The 26,487-nt window shown below is 39.8% G+C and overlaps 1 protein-coding gene across 1 annotated transcript in view; it reads right to left on the bottom strand.

Annotated features, from left to right (window-relative positions):
• Positions 1 to 21,175, bottom strand: part of LOC130084189 (coiled-coil domain-containing protein 178) — a 43,370-nt gene extending 22,195 nt beyond the window's left edge. The window contains exons 1-15 of the mRNA XM_056249424.1: positions 20,990 to 21,175; positions 20,712 to 20,767; positions 20,423 to 20,499; positions 19,620 to 19,823; positions 17,787 to 18,007; positions 15,504 to 15,646; positions 14,644 to 14,797; positions 14,313 to 14,408; positions 13,536 to 13,672; positions 11,718 to 11,901; positions 11,005 to 11,067; positions 10,676 to 10,837; positions 10,351 to 10,464; positions 10,036 to 10,181; positions 9,786 to 9,945 (exon numbers count right to left, since the gene is read on the bottom strand). Coding sequence (XP_056105399.1) covers positions 9,786 to 9,945; positions 10,036 to 10,181; positions 10,351 to 10,464; positions 10,676 to 10,837; positions 11,005 to 11,067; positions 11,718 to 11,901; positions 13,536 to 13,672; positions 14,313 to 14,408; positions 14,644 to 14,797; positions 15,504 to 15,646; positions 17,787 to 18,007; positions 19,620 to 19,823; positions 20,423 to 20,499; positions 20,712 to 20,767; positions 20,990 to 21,175 — 2,103 coding nt within the window. The remainder of the gene's footprint in view (positions 1 to 9,785; positions 9,946 to 10,035; positions 10,182 to 10,350; positions 10,465 to 10,675; positions 10,838 to 11,004; positions 11,068 to 11,717; positions 11,902 to 13,535; positions 13,673 to 14,312; positions 14,409 to 14,643; positions 14,798 to 15,503; positions 15,647 to 17,786; positions 18,008 to 19,619; positions 19,824 to 20,422; positions 20,500 to 20,711; positions 20,768 to 20,989) is intronic.
• Between the last annotated feature and the right edge of the window lie 5,312 nt (positions 21,176 to 26,487).

Here is a 26,487-nt window from a genome sequence, read left to right as displayed (position 1 = left end):
ATTTTACCGCCGCGGTGGAACGGCTGATGTGGGCATTGTCATGGCTTGCCTCAACATTTGCGTTTGAATAGCGCGCGTCCTCCATGGGCGTGTCAGATTAACGCGTAATGAAGTGTAATGAGCTGGGGAAAAAAATCGTCCCGGGTTACGTATGTAACCCTAGTTCCCCGAAGGGACGGACGCTGCGTGTAATCGCAGTGGGAACGCCCCCAGCGTGACGCGTCTGAAGCATGAATGAAATCAGTCAATGGAGAGAAAGAGCGTACGGCGAGTGACGTCATAGACCAGGAAGCTATAAATATCCCCTGAGCACACAACACGCCAGCTTAAAAGTCACTGAAGCAGCGACCCAAGGGGATGCCGAGAGTATGGCAGGACACGCAGCGTCCGTCCCTTCGGGGAACTAGGGTTACATACGTAACCCGGGACGTTCCCCTTCAGGGACTACCGCTGCGTGTAATCGCAGTGGGAACGCAATACCCACATCCCCATACGACCAAATCCCCGTCGTGTGTCATTAGGAGACACAAGCCGACGAGAGAACCTGAGCCCCGGGAGTGGAGCTAAGGTCAAGGGAATAGAATCTGACGAAAGTGTGCGGTGAGGACCAGCCTGCCGCATCACAAACGTCCTGAAGAGAAGCTCCTGAAAGAAGAGCTGTAGAGGCAGCCATACTCCTGGTGGAATGAGCCCTTACAGCCAAAGGTGAAGGCTGATGGGCCGAACCGTAAGCAAGCGAGATAGCCTCGACCACCCACTTGCTCATCCTTTGCTTAGATGCAGGACACCCTCTCTTAGGTGGCCCAAAACAGACAAACAGTTGTTCCGATCTCCTCCACAGAGCAGCTCTGTGGACATACGCATCTAAAGCCCTAACAGGGCACAGCAAATTAAGTTTCCTCTGGTCTGACGTCAGAAAAGGCGGAGGACAGAAAGCCTGCAGAACTATAGGTCTAACCAAAGTAGTCGGCACCTTAGGAACATAACCTGGTCTCGGACAGAGAAAGGCCTTAACCATACCAGGAGCAAATTCCAGGCACGAGGGAGCCACCGAAAGTGCTTGAATATCACCAATCCTTTTTAGAGATGAAATAGCAAGAAGAAGGATAGTCTTAAGAGTAAGAAACTTTTCCGAAACTTCCTCGATGGGCTCAAAAGGAGCAAGGGAGAGACCTTCTAAGACGATGGCCAGATCCCAAGCTGGTACCCTTGTGCGAACTGCAGGCCTCAGCCTCAGGGTGCCACGAAGGAAGCGAGATATAAGTGGGTGTTTCCCGAGGGAACCTCCACTTGAAGGGGCGTGGTAAGCAGCTAAGGCCGCCACATACACCTTCAGTGTGGAGTGGGATAACCCTGTGGAGAGACGGTCCTGCAGGAAATCCAGCACTGTACCAACCGGGCAGTTAACTGGGTCCTGCTGGCGCTCTCCACACCAAGAGGTGAAAAGTTTCCACCTCGCGGCATATAACTTCCTCGTGGAGGGAGCTCTGGATTGGAGGATGGTCTCAACGACCTCAGCCGAGAGACCAGAATCTATGAGCTGGGCCCCCTCAGAGGCCAAGCCCACAGCCTCCATAGCTCTGGACGGGGGTGAAGGATCGACCCACTCGCCTGAGAGAGCAGATCTCTCCTGATCGGTATCTCTAGGGGAGAACCGTCGAGGAGAGATACTAGGTCCGAAAACCATACTCGGGCCGGCCAGAACGGGGCTATAAGCAGGAGACTGAGCCCGTCCCGGCGAACCCTCTCCAGAACTCCTGGGAGCAGAGCGATCGGGGGAAAAGCGTACAGGCGTGACCTCGGCCACGGATGTACCATAGCATCCAACCCCAGTGGGGCTGGCTGGCTGAGAGAGAACCACAGTGGACAGTGTGATGTCTCTCGGGACGCAAATAGGTCTACCTCGGCACGACCGAAATGTCCCCATAGGAGCTCCACCACCTCGGGGTGAAGACTCCACTCCCCGGGCCTCGGCCCCTGCCTCGACAGGATGTCTGCCCCCTGATTCAAATACCCCGGGAGATAAATAGCTCTGAGAGAGAGAATTTTCCCCTGGGACCATAGAAGGATCTGACGTGCCAGTTTGTAAAGCGGGCGAGAACGCAGACCCCCCTGATGGTTGATGTAAGAGACCACCGATGTGTTGTCTGTCCGGACAAGAACATGGTGGCCTCTTAGGTCTGGGAGGAAATGTTTCAGGGCCTGAAACACTGCCAACATCTCTAGACAATTTATGTGCCATAGACGATGATGGTCCCCCCACAGACCCTGAGCCGGGCGACCACTCATGATCGCCCCCCAACCCGTGAGAGAGGCATCTGTCGTTAGCATAACGCGACGACAAGGAGCTCCCAACACAGGGCCTTGGGACAGAAACCAAGGATCTTTCCACATAACCAGGGCGCGATGACACCGTCGCGAACTCATGATCATGCGAAGCGGATTTCCCCTCGGGGAGAATCCCTTGGTTCTGAGCCACCACTGTAACGGTCTCATGTGCAGGAGGCCAAAAGGTATCACGTTGGACGCAGCTGCCATGAGACCTAACAGTCTCTGGAACTGTTTTACAGTGGATGACCGGCCTAGCTTGACTTGATCTACTGTGGCAAGAATCGAAGCAACGCGAGCAGGTGACAATTGTGCCTGCATCGTCGTCGAATCCCACACTACACCGAGAAAAGTGGTTCTCTGTAATGGAGAAAGAACACTCTTCTTGGCGTTGAGTCTCAACCCCAACCTCTTGATGTGAGCCAGAACGACATCTCGATGCCGAACCGCCTGTTGTTCCGATTGAGCTAGGATTAACCAATCGTCTATATAGTTCAGAATACGGATGCCCTGCAGCCTGAGCGGAGCTATAGCTGCATCCATACACTTCGTGAACGTGCGGGGTGACAGTGCTAGGCCGAACGGAAGAACCCGATATTGGTACGCTTCGCCCCCGAAAGCGAACCTCAGGAACTTCCTGTGTTGAGGGAGGATAGATACATGGAAGTAAGCGTCCTTTAGATCTATCGTGACAAACCAGTCCTCGGATCTGATTTGTGACACGATCTGTTTGAGAGTGAGCATCTTGAATTTGAGCTTTCCTACAGTGCGATTTAAGACACGCAGATCTAGAATGGGACGCAGCCCTCCATCTTTTTTCGGAACGATGAAGTACCGGCTGTAGTATCCTAACTCCCTGCTGGGTGGAGGAACCCGTTCTATAGCCCCTTTTTGCAGCAGAGTTTTTACCTCCTGTTCTAATACCAGAGCCTGCTCGGGGCCCACCACCGTGGGCAGAACCCCTCTGAACTGAGGTGGACGCGTTCTGAACTGAATAGCGTACCCGTTCTTTATAATATTCAGGACCCACTGAGAAACATTGGGAAGCATTTCCCATTCCGCCAGGAACTCTACTAAGGGAACCAGCCTCTCGAGGCTGGCCTCTGGATGAACATCCCGAGTGACAGACACAGCGCCCTGTAACATACTGGCAGGAAACAGCTGGTCTGAACACTCCACAACCCTCCTCGGAGGGGGCGAGCGTCCCTCGGGAAATCGCTCGCCGAGTCTCTCTACGCCCTGTGTAGGCAGGGTTAGTAGAACAGACCCCTGAGGGCATCGGGAAAGACAGGGCACCGTGTTCTTGTGCGGTGAACTCAAGTCTCTCCCGATGGGGACCACCCTCAGAGTCCTGACGTTCAGCCCGTCAGGATTTTTTCGACGCGGCCTTCCTGGCGACAATGACTGTCCTCAGATCAGTCCTGCCCCGAGAGGGCCGCGCCGGGGAGCGCCCCGCCTCGTCCCTCCAGTTTCCCTGCGGGGGGGCACGAGACGCGACACTCCGCTTCTGCTGTGCTCTTCTTGAGGAGGAAGAACTCGACGGCTGGGACTGCCCTTTTCGCTCAGCAGCCCCAGTGACACGTACTTTGAGAGGGATGAATTTTGAAAAAGCAGCCGCCTGTTTTTTCTCTTCCTGGAACCTCTCCGTGACCGAGTGAAGAGCGTCACCGAAGAGGCCCACAGGCGAAACAGGAGCATTTAGAAGGAGAGACTTATCTTTTTCCTTCATCGATGTCTGACTCAACCATAAGTGCCTTTCTGTGGCCACCATGGCTGCCATAGATCGACCAATAGACTTAGCGGACTCTCTGGTGGCACGCAGAGTGAGATCAGCAGTCTGCCTAAGTTCGCTAATCATATCAGCCGAAATTTCACCCCCCTCAGAAACATCTTTGAGCAGGTCGGCCTGATAAGCCTGCATAATAGCCATCGTATGCAAACACGCAGCCGCCTGCCCAGCCGCCGAGTAAGCCTTCCCCACCAGCACAGAGGTATTCTTTAGTGGTCTAGATGGAAGAGCCGGCGCTTTAAGTGAAACCGAAGAAGCAGGAGAGAGATAGCTCGCGAGCGTCTCCTCCGCCTTCGGCATCGCCACATAACCAGCAGATTTAGCACCAAAAATGTTACCATAAGCATTTGACTGATTCGTGTAAATCCTGCTAGGAACCGGTCTAACCCAGGTCTTTGAAACTTCAGCATGAAGGTCTGGGAAGAACGGCAAGCACCGGCGAGAAGGTTGAGGTCGTGCAGACAGAAATCTATCATCTAGTTTGCTTTTGATTTTAGAATCCTGTCTATCAGCTGGCCACTCGATACTGAGCCTTTCAACAGCCCGAGATAACACATCCATCAAATCTTCTTCATTTGCAGTATAATGTGTCACACTAGAACCCTCTGATGCAAAACTTTCGACATCCAGATCCTCAGAACTGGATAATCTCAATTCAACATCATCATATGCCTCCACCTGGGCAGAAGTAACCGCCGCAGCGCGTGCTTCCGAAGCCGGGTGAGAGGCACCGGATCCCGCCGGAGAAAGCTGAGATAGGGCGGGGCCCGTCTCAACATCGCCGGTGAGATCCATCTGCGAACCCCAAGTCAAGCGCCGCCGCTCTGCCTCAACAGAAGCGGGACCCGAGCCTTGGGGAGCTCGCAGCAAACCACTCTCCTCAAAGAGCGATCGCCGCGAGCGCAGAGTTCTAAGAGGAAAGCGTTCGCAATGCTGACAGTCGACTCCCTCGAGAGCCGACTGGGCATGCTGAACACCTAAACAAGCCACACATAACTCGTGAGAATCCCCACCCGTGATGTATCGAGTACAGGGGGGAACACACTTTCTATACTGCTCGCTCATATTGGTTTTTTTATATATATATATATATATAGTGATAAACTCCTGACAGAACAGACAAACACAATCGACAGATTCAGACACACGCACAGAGCTGCTGAAGTGACAAAAGCTGGCGTGTTGTGTGCTCAGGGGATATTTATAGCTTCCTGGTCTATGACGTCACTCGCCGTACGCTCTTTCTCTCCATTGACTGATTTCATTCATGCTTCAGACGCGTCACGCTGGGGGCGTTCCCACTGCGATTACACGCAGCGGTAGTCCCTGAAGGGGAACTGACAGCACTCTCTTTTCATACAGATTACATAAACTGAGAATATTTGTTTTTTATATAAATTACATCATTGAAAAGAAGAGAATTCAAGCTTCATAAAGAAAAATCTCTCGTGCCTGTATGACAAGTATTTGCAGAGTTAGAGTTAATTTTTCGGACGTGTTTCAGAATGGACTGCACTGACAGAGAGAAGGCAAAACTCGCATCATGTTTATTTTTCTTTATTTGACAAAAAGCACAAAACTTTGTTTTTATTGTGAGTATACAGAAAAATAATAGACAATTAACAGGATCGATTGATGTATAACACTTATATGTACGATCAAAATCAACAGAGTATTTTAAGTCTATTTTTCTGCTATGTGAAAAAAAAACGGCAAAACGCGCGGGCGCGTTTCTGGTCCCCAGAGGGTTAATGCAATTATCTAATCAACCAATCACATGGCAGTTGCTTCAATGCATTTAGGGGTGTGGTCCTGGTCAAGACAATCTCCTGAACTCCAAACTGAATGTCAGAATGGGAAAGAAAGGTGATTTAAGCAATTTTGAGCGTGGCATGGTTGTTGGTTCTAGACGGGCCGGTCTGAGTATTTCACAATCTGCTCAGTTACTGGGATTTTCACGCACAACCATTTCTAGGGTTTACAAAGAATGGTGTGAAAAGGGAAAGACATCCAGTATGCGGCAGTCCTGTGGGAGAAAATGCCTTGTTGATGCTAGAGGTCAGAGGAGAATGGGACGACTGATTCAAGCTGATAGAAGAGCAATTTTGACTGAAATAACCACTCGTTACAACCGAGGTATGCAGCAAAGCATTTGTGAAGCCACAACACGCACAACCTTGAGGCGGATGGGCTACAACAGCAGAAGACCCCACCGGGTACCACTCATCTCCACTACAAATACAAATAGGAATAAACAGAGCAATTCCAAGAGGGTCCTCTCACCATTGGTGCTCGGGCCCTAAAAAGAGGCTACAATTTGCAAGAGCTCACCAAAATTGGACAGTTGAAGACTGGAAAAATGTTGCCTGGTCTGATGAGTCTCGATTACTGTTGAGACATTCAGATGGTAGAGTCAGAATTTGGCGTAAACAGAATGACAACATGGATCCATCATGCCTTGTTACCACTGTGCAGGCTGGTGGTGGTGGTGTAGTGGTGTGGGGGATGTTTTCTTAGCACACTTTAGGCCCCTTAGTGCCAATTGGGCATCGTTTTAATGCCACTCTACCTGAGCATTGTTTCTGACCATGTCCATCACTTTATGACCACCATGTACCCATCCTCTGATGGCTACTTCCAGCAGGATAATGCACCATGTCACAAAGCTCGAATCATTTCAAATTGGTTTCTTGAACATGACAATGAGTTCACTGTACTAAAATGGCCCCCACAGTCACCAGATCTCAACCCAATAGAGCATCTTTGGGATGTGGTGGAACGGGAGCTTCGTGCCCTGGATGTGCATCCCACAAATCTCCATCCGCAAGATGCTATCCTATCAATATGGGCCAACATTTCTAAAGAATGCTTTCAGCACCTTGTTGAATCAATGCCACGTAGAATTAAGGCAGTTCTGAAGGCGAAAGGGGGTCAAACACAGTATTAGTATGGTGTTCCTAATAATCCTTTAGGTGAGTGTATATATACGTATATATATATATATATATATATATATATATATATATATATATATATATATATATAATAGTGCTGTCGAATCGATTAATTGATCACATTAATCGCATCTAACATAAAAGTTTGTTTATATAATATTTACATAACATACAGTCTTTGTGTGTATATACATATACATATATATATATCACAAATCTGTCTAAATCTGTGTTAGTGAGCACTCTCCTTTGCCGAGATAATCCATCCACCTCACAGGTGTGGCATATCAAGATGCTGATTAGACAGCATGATTATTGCACAGGTGTGCCTTAGGCTGGCCACAATAAAAGGCCACTCTAAAATGTGCAGTTTTATCACACAGCACAATGCCACAGATGTCGCAAGTTTTGAGGGAGCGTGCAATTGGCATGCTGACTGCAGGAATGTCCACCAGAGCTGTTGACAGATTTGTGAACAATATTTGAGAGAAATAGGCTTTTTGTGTACATAGAAAAAGTCTTAGATCTTTGAGTTCAGCTCATGAGAAATGGGCCAAAAACAAAAGTTTTGCATTTATAATTTTGTTTAGTGTATATATACATACACACACACACACACACATACATATATATATATTTACACATATTATATAAACACAAACTTTTATGTTAGTTGCGATTATGATTAATCGATTTAACCACACTAATATATATATTTATATATGACAAAAAGTCGCAATCACGAGAAAAAAGTTGTAACTGTTAGATATGAAATCGCAAACTAAGCTTTTATTTTTCATACTTGCTTCCATAGAGTTTTGCTTTCAACAAGGATAAATTATGTAGAACAAAATCATGATGATGGAAAAACCAAGAAAAAAAAAATTCTGTGTACACTATAAAAAAAGCCTCTTCCTAATAAGAGTGTCCCTCTCATCTAAAACACATGACGCTGTGGTCGTCATCCAGTGTTGTACGTCACTATCCATATTTCCTGTCTTCATTAACATCTCATGACTGTGACGTCTCAACAATGCGCCTCAGGTCAACCAATTCTGACACAGCCTCTCATTGTTCGAAGTGTTAAAAGTCAAAATGTGTCTGTTGGGCGATGAATCTTTGTGCCGCTTTATTGTTTCCTGTGAGAAGTCTAAAGAGACTCTCTGCTCTGCTGCCCTGCAGCAAGTTAATGGCAGACTGGCTCTATGAGGGAGGACTTTTAATTCGGCTCCTGTCTCGCACCAACAACTTGTTTGGAGTTTGCTGCTTCTGCGCGCATGGCGGATTAAGCCCCATTGCCTTTTCTTGTTTTGAACTAATGCATTCTTGATCACCGTTTAATGAAACTATATACCACATGGCGATTTCACATTAGATAAGCCATGTGAGACTTTCATCAGACGCCGGGCTCTGACTGAGGCCATAATCCCGAAACTCAACTCCCCCAATAAATAGCTTTTTTCCTCCGAAAATGAAGTGATAATACGTGGGTTTCATGCAAAACATAACATATTATCTCTGACACAAAATTATAAGAGCTTTCATCAAATTAGTAGAGGGAATGTTAGTAGAGGTGTGATATTGAGTGTCGGATATTCCAGAGCAAAGGTGCATTATGATAGTTACACACACACACACACACACACACTAAACAAATCGCCCTACATCAGATTAAAGACACTGAGATGGCCCTTTAAATTGTGATTATCACAGAAACAGACAATATCAACGTATTGACAGTATTTTAAAACATAAACCCTTTTTTATGTACAACTTCAAGGATGTAAAAATCTTTATGAATCCTCTGAAACTGCAGAAAGCTTTGTGAGGGTTGGTCACATGTGATCAAGTTCAACACTTAGACACAATCCCATAGGGGTACATTTGGTCCAAGAAAGGCATTTTAATTGGAAAATGTATTTATAAATGAAATCCAGTTGGGACTAGAGAAAGTAAATTAATTTGTACTCTTTTTATGGACAAATTTAATTATATTTAAAGCTAAAATAGCATAACACCATCAATGTTACTGTGTAACATTTACATTAAGACCAGTCTTATCTCACAAAACAGAATGAAACCCTTATAATGTCAAAATAAATGTAATGGTGTAACATAAATATTAAAATCTTATTTATTAAACATTTTTTAAATAAAATCAACCTATGATGAATAGCATGAATTGAATAGTCTCTAAACCTCAAAGGTTTTGTAAACATGTGTACGTCTCTAAAGTTGTTCATACATAAAACAGTTAGCATTTTTTAAGCTATTAATACACTAATATTGTAATTTTTTTCTAAACTAATGCAAATGTTTGTGTACCAGCTAACAGTAGATAATAATGGACAAAAGGGTTTTCTGTTAAATATGTTTTGTTCTCAATGTCTGCATTAATATTTGGAATTTATCATTTGGCATCACGGGGTATTCCATAAAAATTTACACAGTGCATCTTCATACAAAGGAAATTTAAATATTTATAAAGGTAATTTCGGCTTGAATGGTGATTGCAGCACATCAAATCCCCTAACCAATCAAATGCACTCATGCTCATTCAGCTTCAGCTGATCTGTTGTCTGATATGTAAAGAAAACATTTGTTAACCTGGATTATAGCAAGTATTTAAATAGAAAAGCTGATCTAGACCTTATAGGAAGCCCTGACAAAATAATCTTGACATAAATGTAAATATGACAGAAAGGGTTCTTAACCTCTGTGTCCTTCATGACAGCCTGGCGTTGAGTGAACAGCGCTGAATGAATCTGTGCGTGTTGAGACTTCCTCTGTTCACAGGACGCTGTATCCCTTTTCACGTTACCCATCACTACTGTGGCTGTCCCATGTTTGAATGCCAAAGTGTTTGACAAACACCTGAAACAAACAACAATATATAGAAATTTGTGTACACACACACACACACACACACACACACACACACAACAATATATCTGTATTTCTTACTGTAGCTCCTCTATAACGTCTGGCATAGTGCTGATGGTTTGCTCCATCATGTCTAATTCTTCATTTAACTCCTTAGACTTCAGGTCGAGCTCCTTGATCCGATTTGAAATCTCCTCGTACCTCAATAAGACCACACTAAGTTTTTCCTAACAGCAAATAAATAAACATACCATCATTGAATGAATAAATATGGAATTAAATAAGTTTTTAAGAAAGCCTGTTAAGTACAAATCTGCAATATCGTTGGATATGTAACATATTTATCACATAAATATCTCATATTGTTATATAAATCAAGTATAATTTTATTTACACCTTCACAGAATCCAAACATTCCTGCTGGTGTTTCTTTTTTTCTTCAAAATCATCAGAGAGGCTTCTGTGTGCAGTTTGTAGGTCATTGAGTTTTGCTTTTAACTTTTCAATTGTCTGAGAAAATAATAAAAGAATTAATATAAAAAGAGAAAAAACATCCTTATGCAACTGGAAACTTTGTTCAATTACTTCACTGGATCTTTAAGTCAACATGAATCAAACTTTCTCAGTAAATTTCCACTTACTTTGCAATTGGGCAAAATGTGAAATTTAAACTTGAAATAAGCCAATACAGTGACATTTATTCTATGCCGATCAGATTTACCTCAGATTTCTCTATATATGTCTGTCTCAGTTGCTCCACCTCTGTCTCTAGCTGAGAGTTTGTAGATAAAGCACCTTCATACTTTTTCTGCAGTTCCTCTTTCACCCTCTCACAGTCTGTTTGTTCACGATTATATTCAGCTGCCTCTGTGTCCATATTTCGCTGAACGTAAAACATGTCATCAATTACAATATATCTATACCAAACATTAACAGATACATAAACAGTACACACAAACTAGTGCAATCCTGATATTGCTTCATGAATAATTCATTTATTTAATAATCAAAAGATGTATGAATGTATTAATTAGGCAAGGCAGGTTTTACCTGGAGAATATCTATTGTGGTCATTTCAGTCATTACCAGGGTCTTCATTTTGTCTACCTGTTTCTGCCCAACAAAAATAAAAACATCAAACATCAGCTAATTTTAAAGCAAAAAACAAGACAAAAACAAAATCCAAAGACAGCTCAAAAGTGACAACATACTATACTATAATTCTCTATAAACACAAAAGGATAAAAGCTACAGCCGACTTTCAGTGAATAATAATTTATATTTAGGTCTGTTGCTCAATATAGAGCATGTAAAAGTACTTTTATGGTGTTTTTATCTTTTTTGAAGCTTGACAAATGCAAAATTTGCACCGCAGAGGTGGCACAAAAGCACTTCTGAAGTGTCATTTACTGTAGGTGACTTTACTGCTGCTTAGAGGTGGCATAAATGCATTTACACAGAAATTACTGAGCAAATATTGTACTTTGATACTAGGGGCTGAAATGGGTCAGAGCAGGCATAATTTAGTCTGGCTTTTATGCCGCATTACAGCTTTACACAGAATTTTGAGGAGGCTCAGAGAAGCCTTAACTCGGCTGTGTAAAGATGCCTAAAAAGGCATCTACTTTTTCAATGGGAAAAAATAACAGCATGCAGGTGTGGAAGGTTTACAGAATTTGTATTTTTGGATCCGGACTCTTTCTAAGAACGTTGTTTGCTCATGAACTCATCTTTAGATCTGCATGCTGCATGTGTCCTCTTACCCTGTTCCTCAACTCCTCCAGAAATGTTTGGCGCTCCAGCTGGTCCAGCTTGGCTTTGGTGTCTGAATGTTCGGCGGACACACTGTCAAGTTCGTCTTTGAGTGGTTTCCACTGCTTCTCACTCACACTGATCTTAAGCAGGATGAGCTCGTGATCCATCAGTAACTGTTTCACTGCCTGTTTGCTGGAACAAAAAACATAGTCTGTCCCTTGAGATCCACACCACGATGTACTGTACAGCCTGCTCACAAAAAAATGCTTGCACAGCATTCAGCTAATTTCACAACTAGAAATGAAACAGCCATGAATATACATCCAACTTATTAAACAAGATGTGCCAAATCATGGATTAATTACTGGAATAGTTACAATATGACACAATGATTAAACAAAATCTATAATGCATAATGCAACTACAGCATTCAAATTAGACAAGAATCAAGCTTTCATTTTGTTAGAAAGCTTCTAAAGATCTAATATTTACTATCACTTATATTAAAACTTAATATTAAGAAAATGCAACTCTGAACAACTTTACAACAGCTGAAAATTTTGCTAAATATAAATTAGAATATATATATACACACACACATACTGTGTATTGCATATAATTGGGCCTATACAGCTCATGGTAATATCCATACATTTCAATGTTTGATTAAACTTATATTTAACGTAAAAGAGCAGGTGCGGTCATTTGGAACTTGAATATGCAAGGCTTCCGGGTGTCATCCATTTTTTAGTCTGCTATGCAACTTGATATTGCAAACTAGCATTTGGTATTTGTAATCAAAAACACACTGGTTTGTAGCGCAAAATCTTCCTAGTTATTTACTTATAGCGGCTAATGAATTCTTGCACATTCACAGAAATGTAACTTACTTCCGTATTGCAATATAAGGTGGATAAGGTATCTTTTGAACGCTTAATAAATTTTGGTACTGCGTTGGGTTGGGCCTTGATGTCCAATGTAAAATGACGCAAAACCAGTTGAGAATCATTGTGTTAGTTCATCTGGTTGTGCTGCTTCACAGCATTTTAATTTTAGAAGCAATGCCACACACACCTACACATTTTTAATGAAGTGGAATTAGAGTTGTTGCATGATTTCTTGACATGATCTGCGGAACACAGATTCTGTGTTGATAATTAAAGAATCCAACACTCACACAACAGACCAATGAACCACAAGACATTTCCAGCACATTTCTCATAGTGTTGTCATTTGAGTCTCCATCTCCAACATGGAATGTAATGTTGATCCATAAGTTCAAGTTGGGAAGAATTACTATCCAGATATCATAGTTTCTCATGATGTGTTAGAGTTTCAACTAAACGGCAACACATGAGCAAAACTGTTGGCTTGTGTGTGCAAACATATGGTCTTCATAGATCTCATGGAGGCAACGTCATTTGTCGTTGCCGTACCATGGACAATTTAGGGGAAGTAACAACAACAGATTGTTTTTTCATTTGGATCGATTTCAGTTATTGCAGTTCAATGAAAAATCTTGTTGTTGGCCAATAAAATTTGGTTATTGTGCTTGACCTTTCTGTGTAGACTTTATATTGAGTATAATACTGTTTATTGCAGTTTACTAGCTTTTTATAATTCTACATACCTGTGCTATAAAATAGCAATTTTACAATAACATATTGTATTCGGAATTTTACTATGAAATAAATGCAGCTTGGTCATAACACAACAAATTACTGCAAAACACTGCAGACACAGCTAATTATTAGTGACAATTACTTGTGTCCAAGAATATCATTTTAATTCAAAATAAAACGTTATCTGAAGTTTATGGGACAAACCTTTGGCAGGTCTTTCTCTTGTAGTCTTCCATTTCCAAGGTTTGCTCTTTGTTTTTGTCTCGAAGGGTTGATAAGTCATGTTGCTTTTGGCTTGAGATTGCATTCAATTCAGACACCTTTTCATCACCTTCAAGTTTCTGATAAACACAGTAATGCTCATTTTTTTGTAGTAGCTATATATGCTATTGTAAAGTCTTTGTTTAAAGCCAACCACATAGAAGATCATAGATCACATATCATATATAACTGCTTTCTAGCGCACGCGCGCACACACAAACACACACACACCGACTGCTAGAAAGGGCCACTGATTCTTCTAGCACATAAGCATAAACTTATTTTCAATTCATTTAATATTTCAAAACTATAACAGTCATGTGTCAAACATACATGAAAAAAAAAAAAAAATCACATAGCACCACCTATGGTCAAACTAAGTTTCCTGGAAAGTTTTCTAAACTTTTCAAACTCAGTTTTGGCAGAACACCATCAAAAATGCAGGAAATACAAATTAAAAAGGAATGAGCAAACTGCGAAAGAAACAACTGAGCGCTCTGCGGCTCATTCACTCAAGCGTAGTGTAATTGTGAAATCAGGGCTTAGACAAAATGGAGGCTCTAAGAGAACAAACACGGCAGATCGGTGCAAGGAATCGTGGGCCTTTCCTGCCCTCCAGAGGACGTGAGGGTTGACATCTCCAACACGACATATCATTTCACCTCTGATTTATATCATCTAAAATAACAAGCTGTGTCTCGAACAGGCTGTTATACTTACGGATGTTTGTATTTGGTTTTGAAGCTGCATTACTTCCTTATTCTTTATCATCAATATCTCTTCTTTTTCATCGATTTCTGCTTTTAATGTTCTGACCTGAAAAAAAAGGGTAAGTGTGAAATATATAAATTTAATATGTGGAATCCAAAATGAACAAAAGCTCTTTCAGTGAACTCATTTTAAATAAAGCATAAAAAAATATTGCAGTCAACATGAGCTTATGATTGTTACATAGAATATTCTGAAAAATTCACAATGTCTTCATAATATTTTAATTCAAATATCCTGTGAGCAAAGGTGTCAGGTGAACGTATTGTAAATGAATACTGACTTCATCATTTACGCCTGTTTCCTTCCTCTCGAACTGGTGCGTCTCTTTCACCAAGGCTTCGATCTGGCCGTCTCTCAATGTTAGTTTTTCTACTGACTCTTTAATTTTTCTGTGAAACACCTCACACTGTGACCGCAGCTGGCGTAAATCACTCCTGTAAGCAGAGAAAGAGAAATTGTGTCATTCCCCTGTAATCAACTTTACACGTCGATATACTTCATACTGCAGATGGAGGGCCGCAGCTACTCTATAAATGACACCAATTGTTCAATTGTTTTATCAGTATTTCAAAAGTATCTACATGGTTTTAACTAAAGGAAATTGCATCAGCAAGTTACTTTTGGTTTTCACTTATTTATTTGCATAATGTCAATACGTTCTTACAAGCAGAGGCGGGTTATCCAAGTGTAGAAGACTAATCCTAAAATCTATCAATCTAATGTAAACATTTGCTAAACATGTCCACAAGGCTGATTCTAAGCAACATCTGACTGTTTTCCATGTGAAACATTTATAGAAATTAAACTATTCAAGGTGTCCGTTCATAAATGTGGGACGAAAGTATGGCATGAAATGTCTGGTTCAACCTTTAATGAAGATAACATAAATTAGAATGTGTTAAATGTGATTTACAAAGTGTCTTAGATCAGTAGAATATGTTATAAAATGGTTGACTTTGCATAACATATTTTTGATATTGATATTATAACCTGCCTACAAAGTGATGGATTGGAATTAAATTCTGAAGATGGAGAGAACAGCATTTTAGTGACACCTTCTGTCTGGACTAATATAACACGCGTGTACTGAAATAAAACACAGGCCGGATGTCAGTGTATTAATGACGAAAACAGACTCACAGTTTGTCACTTAGTTGATTTCGGATCGTTTCAATTTCTTTGTTCATTTCTTCATTCTCAATGTCTGCTTTGAATTCCTCCTTTTTAAGGTCCTGCTGAAGACTCTTTAGCTTGTGGGAGATGTTTGAAAAAGTCTCAATGGCCTAGAGAAACATGTTTATGAAAAAATGTAACAGTCAGACAATGTTTATCAAGGCAACATGGCATGGTCTGTAAAAAAAGATCTTTCATACTTCATAACAGATCTCGTTTCCAGAAGTAAAAATCTCCCAAAACAGACCATGAGCTCAGAGATTGTTTGGCGGTTTTATAAGCTTCTTAACTTAAAAAATTATACATTTCCTGTGAAGTCTTGGGAAACGATCCACCAATCAGTTAAGTCGTGGTTACCAAATGGGCATTACAAATCATGTGATCATTATACACTCGTGAAAAACATTTAAAACATTTGAACTTACTGTCAACAGTTTTATATTGTACTGTAAACCAAAACTAAAACTATTCAAAATCATTAAACATTTTAAGTTAAATTAAATAAGGCTGAAATAAAATAAAATATAAATATAAGATGAAAATCTTAAACATAGAAAATGAAATACAAAAAACTAAATACATATTTAAAAAAGAAATACAAACATTATTAAAAATCTAATAAAAATGACAAAAACAAAACAAAATTCCTAAAACTTAAAATGAAAATACAATGAAAATGTATAAAAAAAATTATATGTATATACACTCACCGGCCACTTTATTAGGTACACCTGTCCAACTGCTCGTTAACACTTAATTTCTAAGCAGCCAATCACATGGCGGCAACTCAGTGCATTTAGGCATGTAGACATGGTCAAGACAATCTCCTGCAGTTCAAACCGAGCATCAGTATGGGGAAGAAAGGTGATTTGAGTGACTTTGAACGTGGCATGATTGTTGGTGCCAGAAGGGCTGGTCTGAGTATTTCAGAAACTGCTAATCTACTGGGATTTTCACGCACAACCATCTCTAGGGTTTACAGAGAATGGTCCGAAAAAGAAAAAACATCCAGTGAGCGGCAGTTCTGTGGGCGGAAATGCCTTGTTGATGCCAGAGGTCAGAGGAGAATGGCCAGACTGGTTCGAGCTGATAGAAGGGCAACAGTGACTGAAATAACCACTCGTTACAACCGAGGTATGCAGCAAAGCATTTGTGAAGCCACAACACGCACAACCTTGAGGCGGATGGGCTACAACAGCAGAAGACTCCACCGGGTACCACTCATCTCCACTACAAATAGGAAAAAGAGGCTACAATTTGCAAGAGCTCACCAAAATTGAACAGTTGATGACTGGAAAAATGTTGCCTGGTCTGATGAGTCTCGATTTCTGTTGAGACATTCAGATGTTAGAGTCAGAATTTGGCGTAAACAGAATGAGAACATGGAACCATCATGCCTTGTTACCACTGTGCAGGCTGGTGGTGGTGGTGTAATGGTGTGGGGGATGTTTTCCTGGCACACTTTAGGCCCCTTAGTGCCAATTGGGCATCGTTTAAATGCCACGGCCTACCTGAGCATTGTTTCTGACCATGTCCATCCCTTTATGGCCACCATGTACCCATCCTCTGATGGCTACTTCCAGCATGTCACAAAGCTCTAATCATTTCAAATTGGTTTCTTGAACATGACAATGAGTTCACTGTACTAAAATGGCCTCCACAGTCACCAGATCTCAACCCAATAGAGCATCTTTGGGATGTGGTGGAACGGGAGATTCGCATCATGGATGTGCAGCCGACAAATCTGCGGCAACTGTGTGATGCCATCATGTCAATATGGACCAAACTCCCTGAGGAATGCTTCCAGCACCTTGTTGAATCTATGCCACGAAGAATTGAGGCAGTTCTGAAGGCAAAAGGGGGTCCAACCCGTTACTAGCATGGGGTACCTAATAAAGTGGCCGGTGAGTGTATATGAATAGAATTTCAAAATATTAATAAATACTAATAGTAAATAAATAATACTAAAATAAAAATGTGGATAGTTAATTTACATATATAAGAACACAGTCTTTTTTCCAATTTCGAAATACTTTACATCTAAATGCTTAGCACTCTATATTGAAAAATTCTAAGAAATACAAAGAAAATAAACGAGAAAAAACGAGCACTGAAAAAGTGAGTGGTGACTGTTGCGCTCCTCTAGTACATTTCAGACTCTTTTAGTTAGACCGACATCCCTTTTTTGGTTGTCTTATTGATTTCAGGTCTTCCAAACAAGCCAACAAACAGGCAGCGCAGTAAACACACCTCACTTTGTGCTGTTCGGATATGCTTCATGATTTCAGTCTCCAGCTGGAGTCTCTCGTTCACGAGCGGGCCGTGTTTCCTCATGAAATCGATTTCCTCCTTCAGACGTCGGTTCAGCACCTCTGTGTTGGTCAGCCTGTCTCTCACCTGCGGCAGCTGATCTCTCCTCATCTTCAGTTGCCACGTCAGCTCAGCGATGTCTGTGCTGCAGGCTTCACGCTCTGACGGTGCAAATATAAGACAGACGAATGCAAAAAGTCAGGAATGGGGCAGAAAAGACATTATTTTGGAGAATAAACTCTTTAAAAGACCCTATAGCATAAAGTTTTGTTGCTTTTAGTCCATCTCTATTAGCTTGAGGTCATCTATATGCTTGTTTACTTTTACACAGTGTTGGGGGTCACGCAGTAACACGAGTTACGGAATCAGATTTCTTTTTCAAAGAAATAGTAAAGTAACGCATTACTTTTAAATTTACAACAAAATATCTTTTTTAGAGTCACTTTTTTAAATAAGTAACGCAAGTTACTTTGTTTCCCCATTTATTGACTGACACCCGCACTAATGTGCAGAGACGTCGTGTGTGTGGTGTAAACGTGACGTTATTGTAGTTTTAGAATAAATATGAACAGGCATTTACTAATCTCACTTGCAAAAAAACACATTCAGTATTCCTCAAAATGAATCAAAACAGTGAAATGGAAACTCAGAATACTACACAGACCTGCAATAATTAAATGTTAAATAACGCAAATATACTTTATGTATTTAATCTCAATTTATTAACCTTTATCATTGTTGCTGACCTTCGATGATCCAATTCAACCATACTAATAAGCAAAAATGACTTTAGATAAACATCACATGTGTGTTTAATTTTTTTGTTTTTATTGCCGACAATGCCGAGTGTTAAATTTTATTCTTCTGTGATCCTGAATGGCAGTTTGTTTGAGCTGCGCCCTCTACTGTACAGGTGTGAATTTGCATTTCCTTCAGTCTGAGGCTTATTCATTTCACTTCTGGTGTGAAAGGGCGTTTACATTTGACAAAAATATAACTTTTTTGTTATTAAAAAACAAACAAGCAAGCCCAGCCCAGGTGAGAAAACGTAACGCATTACACATTAGCATAACACATTACTTAAAAGTAACTTGTAAAAGTAACAAATTGACAAAATAACTTTTTTTTAATCATATACACACATTTAAAATGTACAGTCTTGCTCTTCCTGGAAAATGGACCAAAATGTGTATGACCCTTGTTCATTAAAATGCTATATTAAATATGAATATAAATAAATATAATCTCCTCCCCCTAAAAATAAAGCCTAATAACTATTTCAAAAACAAAAACAAAGGAAGGATGCCTTCAATATGTGCTGTCCCAACCTCCTCTTTTCATTGGAAATATGTCAACAAAGCAGTTATTTTAGTATCATTACTAAACTATCTTAATACTTATTAATATTTTTGAATTAATTTTATTTTTACATTTTATGTTTTCATTTTAGTATTAATAATTTCATTGTGAGTGTTTAGACATTTTTATTCGTTTTTATTTCACTTTTAGTTTTAGTCATTTCAGTACTTCATCTTAAACTAAACGAAAATGTGAAATTGTGACTTCGTAACTAACTGAAAAAAAATCTATTCTCTTTGATTTCTATTAATGGTTGATTTCTTTTAATTAATGTAAATTATTTTAGTATTTGTTGTTTTAGTTAATGCAAAAAACACTGCAACAAAGGAAATAATAGGGTTAATCGGGTTTTAAAGAGGTTTTATGACCTTACTGAAACAACTATTGCGTGTCATGATCAACATCCAGTCTGACCTTTCTGCATTACAACGGGAAACTCATTCTGCTTCCAGACACAGAGACTTTCCAGTTTCTCCAAAAGTTTCTTTGCTTTCTCCTTTTCTTCCTGTAGAGCCTTCTCTGCATCTCTCCGATCCAACTCAAGACGCTCGATCAAACTCATCACCTCCATCAGGACATCTGCGGCCTCCATCCAGAGGGAAGTCAACACCTCACTATCTATTTACAATGACCAAATTATTACCACAAAACACAATATTCAAAAGCTCAAGTGTTAGCAAGTAACAAATTATTCACAGCATAACAAGTCCTAATATGTGCTTGTCCATACTGTGATACGGGATGAGGCATGCTACTACTCAGTGCTAGACCTTTGTTCATGTCAAGTCACATTTATTTATTTGGCGCTTTATACTGTACAATACAGATTGATTCAAAGCAGCTTCACATTAATAAAACAGGAAGATAACAGTGTTAATGCTGTAAAATTCATCAATTATGAAACAAATTCAATTTAAGCGGTAAAGCAGCTCTACAGAAGACAATAGTGTCATCATTATTCATCTCATTATGAAACAAGTTCAATTCAAGCAGCTCGGCAGAAAACAAGTGTCCTTATTCCGCTCGAGTCAGTTCAATGTTGATTCAATTTAGTTCAATAACAGTGTCGATGTTGCAAAGTTAATGTCACTATCCAGCTCAATATTGTTCATTTTTTGATAATATAACTGAATATTAATTGTCTTTTAAACCCCCAAAAAGCAAAGCAAACTAACTGCATATTATAACAAAATATTAATATGGAAGAATGTCATTACCTTGTACACAAAGCCCCATGCCTTCAATATGCAGCTTTGTGCTTCCTATGGCATTTTTGCTTTCAGTAGAAACACATCTAAAAACACAAAGGAAAAATACACTATTTAATCAAAAAAGCTTTAATAATAGTAACTGGATTAAAATTATTTTCTGATGATATGTCAGAGTCCACATACTGTATAATGGGTATAAACCATAAAGACTGCTGACCATAAGTGCTATCTTACTGGAGAAATGGTTCAAATTGATGTATGTGATGTGGAAAATCTATAATGCTTTATGGCTCACTTCCAAATGATGCTGTGGTTGTTTTCATGTGCAGTTTCATGCTGAGCATTATCACCCTAGAAGACAAGAGACATTCATTATTCATTCATTATGTAATATGAGAGCAGAGAAAATAACATGTGATTCAATCCATATAACTGTGAGCTCAATCTGGGTTTGATGTGTGGCATTGGTTTTGATCTAGGAGTTGCATTATTGTGTTTAGGTCTTAGTTTGCATATACAATGATGCCCTATATTAAATAATAAAGTCCCTCATCGGGTTATGTTTGATTTTACCTTCTGGCCCCAATTTTCCAGTTTGGTCTGCAGTTCCTGGATGTGACAAACTGCTTTGTTCACACATGGTGTTGGAGTGTTAACCAGAGCACAGCTGCGACGCCTACTGGAGCAAACCGTCTGCAGCTTTCCCTGCTCTGAAACACAGAACTGACTTTGATCACAGAGATCAAGAAGATCTCGCATTGCACTATATACACTGAAACCCTAAAGTTGGGATGAAACGGAAATTGTGCTATAGTCTTTTCTTTCCCATTGTGAAGTATCCCGCTTCCTGAAATGATTTTTTTCCATGGGGAATTGATTGGATTATTGTGGTTTGCTTTTGGTCGACTTCATGTGAGTGACAGGTTGCCCCGCCCTCTCGCCAGTAAACACATCATCAGAGAAGAGATGTTGTTGCAAGAAGGAGGGGAAGTTATTTTGATTAAAGTTTATAAGGGCACATGAATAAAAAATTAAAAAAAGATTATGATGTGCAGATTGTGAACTGATAAATCATTTATAATAAATACTGCACTACTCCAAAAAAAACAAGAATTGTCCATTTTGATTTCATGATAACTTTAAGGTCAACATGAAATGCCATGCACAACCCCATTTTATGTCCATAATCTGAAGATTTTTGAGTGAAACAGCATATATTCAATAAAGGATGGGCTTTTTATCCAACTGGAGAATGATGAAAACCTACAAAGACGATTTGTTTTTCATTTAGAACAATGCAGATGGAAGAATTGTTCAAAATTAGGGGGTTAGGGTTAGTTCACCCAAAAAATTTAATTATCCCATAATTTACACACCCTCAAGCCGTTCTATATGACTTTCTTCTTTCAGTCGAACACAGTCGGAGTTATATTATAAAAATATCATGGCTCTTCCAAGCTTTATAATGGGAGTGAATGGTACCTGACATTTTGAAGCCCCAAAAAAGTGCATCCATCCATCATAAAAGTAATCCATACGGCTCCAGGGGGTTAATAAAGGCCTTTTGAAGTTAAGCCATGCGTTTTTTGTCAGAAAAATATCCATATTTATAACTTTAAAAACTATAATCACTGGCTTCCGGTAACGGCCGTACGTGAGTCTAGTTCTGGGGGAAGAGTGACCTCTGACTCGACGCATTATACATTGACAAACATGGAAGCGCAGAGGATAGAGCAAAACAAAACACCTGTCACGAATTACAAGCCTAAAACGAGATAAATAAATAAAAATGTCAGAGGAGCTTGAGTTTGAGGCGTGTACTCTCATCTAAGCTTACGCTACTCCTACATCATACGTCATGCGTCGGGTCAGAGGTCACTCTTCCGTCAGAACTACGGCCGTTACCAGGAGCCAGTGATCATAGTTTATAAAGTTAAAAATATGAATATTTTTCTTACAAAAATGCATCGCTTCGCTTCAGAAGGCCTCTATTAACCCCCTGGAGTCGTATGGATTACTTTTATGATGGATGGATGTGCTTTTTGGGGTTTCAAAAACCAAGGTGCCATTTACTACCATTATAAAGCCGGGAGGAGCCATGATATTTATTAATATAACTCTGATTGTGTTTGTCCGAAGTCATATACACCTAGGATGGCTTGAGGATGAGTAAATTATGGGATAATTTTTATTTTTGGGTGAATTAACCCTTTAAGACAGTAAATAGGTTCATTTAGATTTAATGTTGTCTTTAACAATGGCTTGTTGGGGGGGGGGGGGAATTGAAATAAAACTTTTTGGAGCACATTGTAACTAATTTTACAGTATCCTCCATGTATATGTGCTTCTTATTGTGGCTAATCGTATATATTGCTACATTATAATCAAAACGGTTTGGGAATGTATATTATGATCCTCCTGATTCCTCTATACTCCATGCTAAGCAAATAACATTGATAAACAACATTGCATTTTACCTGGTAAGAATGCTTCTTCACTTGAAGGAAACTTGAGTAACTTTATGTCAGGCATCTCTCAAGAAGCATCTATGAAAATCAAAAAATCAATGACTAAATGAATCAATGAACAACTATTGATCACTTTGTCATACCACTAAACCAAATTCTTTTCTAAGCTTAGTTGTCAAACTCTCTCTGAGTCACACAAAAGTAGCTACTGTTGCGGTACAGTATCAGATTGCATTACAATGGTACTTTGATTTTTAAAATATGTTAATGTGGTAAACATTGACTCATTTGTGTTGTGGCATTGACATGAAGCAAAACAGCTCTATAACTACAGTCTACACTAAATAAATACTGTTATCTTAAGTTAATTGGTAATGAACGCCGGGTTAAAAAAAAGGTTAATAGTCGCATATCAGCTGACTACAGCAACACAACAGGTTTGACTGTGATTCACGCTCTCAATACTTACATTATTCCACGCTAAACCGCAGAACGTTCAGCCGTGGATGATATTTATTTTATTTTTGACCCATCAAGCGCGATATGATAAATTTTGACACATATCTCAGCATTGTGTCACGTCGCGGCCTGTTTCATACTTTGTTTCCAGCCCCCCGCTTTCAACGTGCGCGCGCGGTTACTAGGCAACAGGAAGGCTTTCATTCACCACGGACACAATAGACAAAACTGAGAAAGTGAAAAAAAGCCTTTCAGGGTTTCGAAGGTTTGGATGTTGAATGGTAAATACAATCAGGTATTAAATGTATTCCGGCCGGGTCTGGGTGATGAAAAGTTTTAGGACACACTGCGCCACAAAAATAATAATAATAATAAAATAATAATAATAAAGAAGAAGAAGAAGAAGAAAAATGCAAGAATGCAAAGAAATGCTTCAAGAGCATGGACATTAAGCTAAACACAAAAAAATGTACACACACATATATGATTAATCGCAATATAATATACACATAAGTAGGCTACATACAAAAGGTTTTTTTTTCCCTTCTTTTTTTTTTTTTACAAACTTCTATGTTAGATGCGACACACACACACACACACACACACACACAGAGAGAGAGAGTATATATATATATATATATATATATATATATATATAAGGAAATGCCTCTAATTGCCTCAAAAGCAATTCAATTTTTTAAAATAAATTAAAGCAAACAACAGCAAACGCTCGTTGTAGTAATAAATGATAACGATTATCATTTTCGTCTTTAAAATTCAAATAAGCTATATTATATTACAATACATATATTTGTAAAACATTTGTCCCACAAATTATTTGCTCATAACATTTTGCACAAGCCATTTTTTCTATATTCTTAAAATCTATAATGTATTATACAAGAAGAAGAAAAAAAACGTTTAATTTTTACTAATATTTTTTAACATTTCTGCAGAGCACCGATGGCTGTGTTCAGTGGAGAGATTCCGCATTACGTCATCGCGAGAGGCGCATTACGTCACATCAAAGCAAAGGAGCAGCAGAGAGAGAGAGAGAGAGAGAGAGAGAGAGAGAGAGAGAGAGAGAGAGAGAGGTCTGAGATCCGCAGCGCTCTCTTCCGAGTCTAATGCGAGTGAAAACACACTTTTTTATTTATACGCTGAAATCTTCGTCGATAAAGTGCATCGTTTTTACCGCGGATGGTCTTCACTGAACGCAGAGGAACAGAACTGAACCCCGTTTTGGCGATGACAGGCGTTTGGTGAGTAGCAAGTGCACAGAGAACCAGACGCCTCTCATAGCTTCATTGTGAATGCTCCACAGTCCACTACTAACAGGCATAATGCAGATTCTGCAAGTATGATATTAATAGTGTGTATCTGGAACGTTATGTCCTAAATCAAGCTCTGGCTTCAATCCCAGAGCTATGATGTCTAACTCTGTTTATTTTTGGTAATATAAGTATTTTTAAATTCGCTTATTATTGCATGCATCATAGGTTTAATTGTTTACATTTGGTTGAGAATTTTATACAGTGTATTTTGGTTTAGCTACTGTTTTTTTTCATAATTGTATAATTTCCCTAGGTCTGTGAATACTCATCTTACAAATGAAATGGCCTATACATTGTTGGCATTTTATTTGTATTTTCTGTACTTTAAGTGGAATTTGAGTACCAAGATGTTTGGAAAATAGATAGTAGGTCCTACATGCACATAAAGTTAATCTGCTTTCATAAAAGGTATTTCTTTATTTGCTGTGCTGTATTAAATAGATGTTGTTTTTGAAGTGCACCATTGCATGAACTCATCTATTCATGTGGTTAAAAAGAATTGGAGATGAATGAGAAGAAGACAGCATCGACAACATTAGAAAGACTTTCCTGTAAACAGCTACATGTAAATCACAGTCTGAAAGGGCTGTGAGACTTTACCCAGAGTGCTGTGCTGCTTCATAGTGGTACCATGACAATCAGAGTAGCATACAGGGAGTTACTGTGTCTGATTGGGGGAAAAATCAGTTAGGTTGAGTAATGGGTCACTTTGCTGTGGATAGAGTTCTCATGGAATCCAATTTGCAGCTTTATGTGTTTTAGATAATGCATAATAATCTAAAAATTCTGTGACATTGACTGTAGTGACCACTGGTTAATTGACATAGATTTTAGGACTTCAAGCAACACAAGACAGTACCAAATTTTACATAAATATATACACTGTCCGGCCAAAAAAAAAAAAAGAGGTCGCTGTTTGGATTTAAATTGAGGAGACTTTACAGAGTGCTTGACTCTTGCATTGTCAATACAAAAATTGATGCACCTCTTGATGGAAATAAATGTTGTGATGTTATTTCCATCAAGAGGTGCATATGTGTTTGCTCAAGATCTTGTATTGACAATGCAAGAGTCCAGCACTCTGTAAAGTCTCCTCCAGCACATCCCAAAGACTCTCAATGAATTTAAGGTCTGGACTCAGAGGTGCCAGTTCATGTGTGGAAATGATTCTTCATGCTCCTCCAAACCATTCTTTCACAGTTTGAGCCTGATGAATCTTGACATTGTCATCCTGGAATATGGCCATGATGTGTTTTCCTACATGGTTGTTTAAGAAATGAAAAGCTAAACTCTCCATCAATTAGGGTTAGAAGAACTCTTGCCAAACAAATAACACGATAGATCCATAATAATCACTGCAATAATGATCCAATCATAGACTCTTAAGCATTTGCCTATTTAAAGGTGAACTAAGTAACTTTTTTACCTTAACCGAACAGCTTTGGAGTCGTTGTAATGTTTATATTACTGATTTCATGTTGAATGGTATACAGTATAATATATATATATATATACACTGCACGGCCAAAAATATTCAATTTTAGCCTGCTTTGATGTCAGTTTCATATGGGACATGTACTGTAGCAATGTCGTTTCTCAAATAGATGCATTATGTAGTTTTGGAAAAATGCAGCAACATTAGCTGCTATCAGTTCCTCCCACAGACGGTTTAATGCAAGTAATCCAGTGCTAATTACTCTATGAAGACACTTCGAACAGCTGCTTCATGTAGAACATGACTTTGTCCTCCAGGTCAGATCTGGACGTATTATATGCCAACCGACTTCAAGGGCGAACAACATCAAAAAGC

This window comes from Rhinichthys klamathensis, unplaced genomic scaffold, assembly GCF_029890125.1.
Source record: "Rhinichthys klamathensis goyatoka isolate OS25496 unplaced genomic scaffold, OSU_Roscu_1.1 h1tg000059l_1, whole genome shotgun sequence".
Lineage (NCBI taxonomy): Eukaryota > Metazoa > Chordata > Actinopteri > Cypriniformes > Leuciscidae > Rhinichthys > Rhinichthys klamathensis.
The sequence above is the reverse complement of the archived record's forward strand: the minus strand, read 5'-3'. Positions and strand labels throughout refer to the sequence as shown.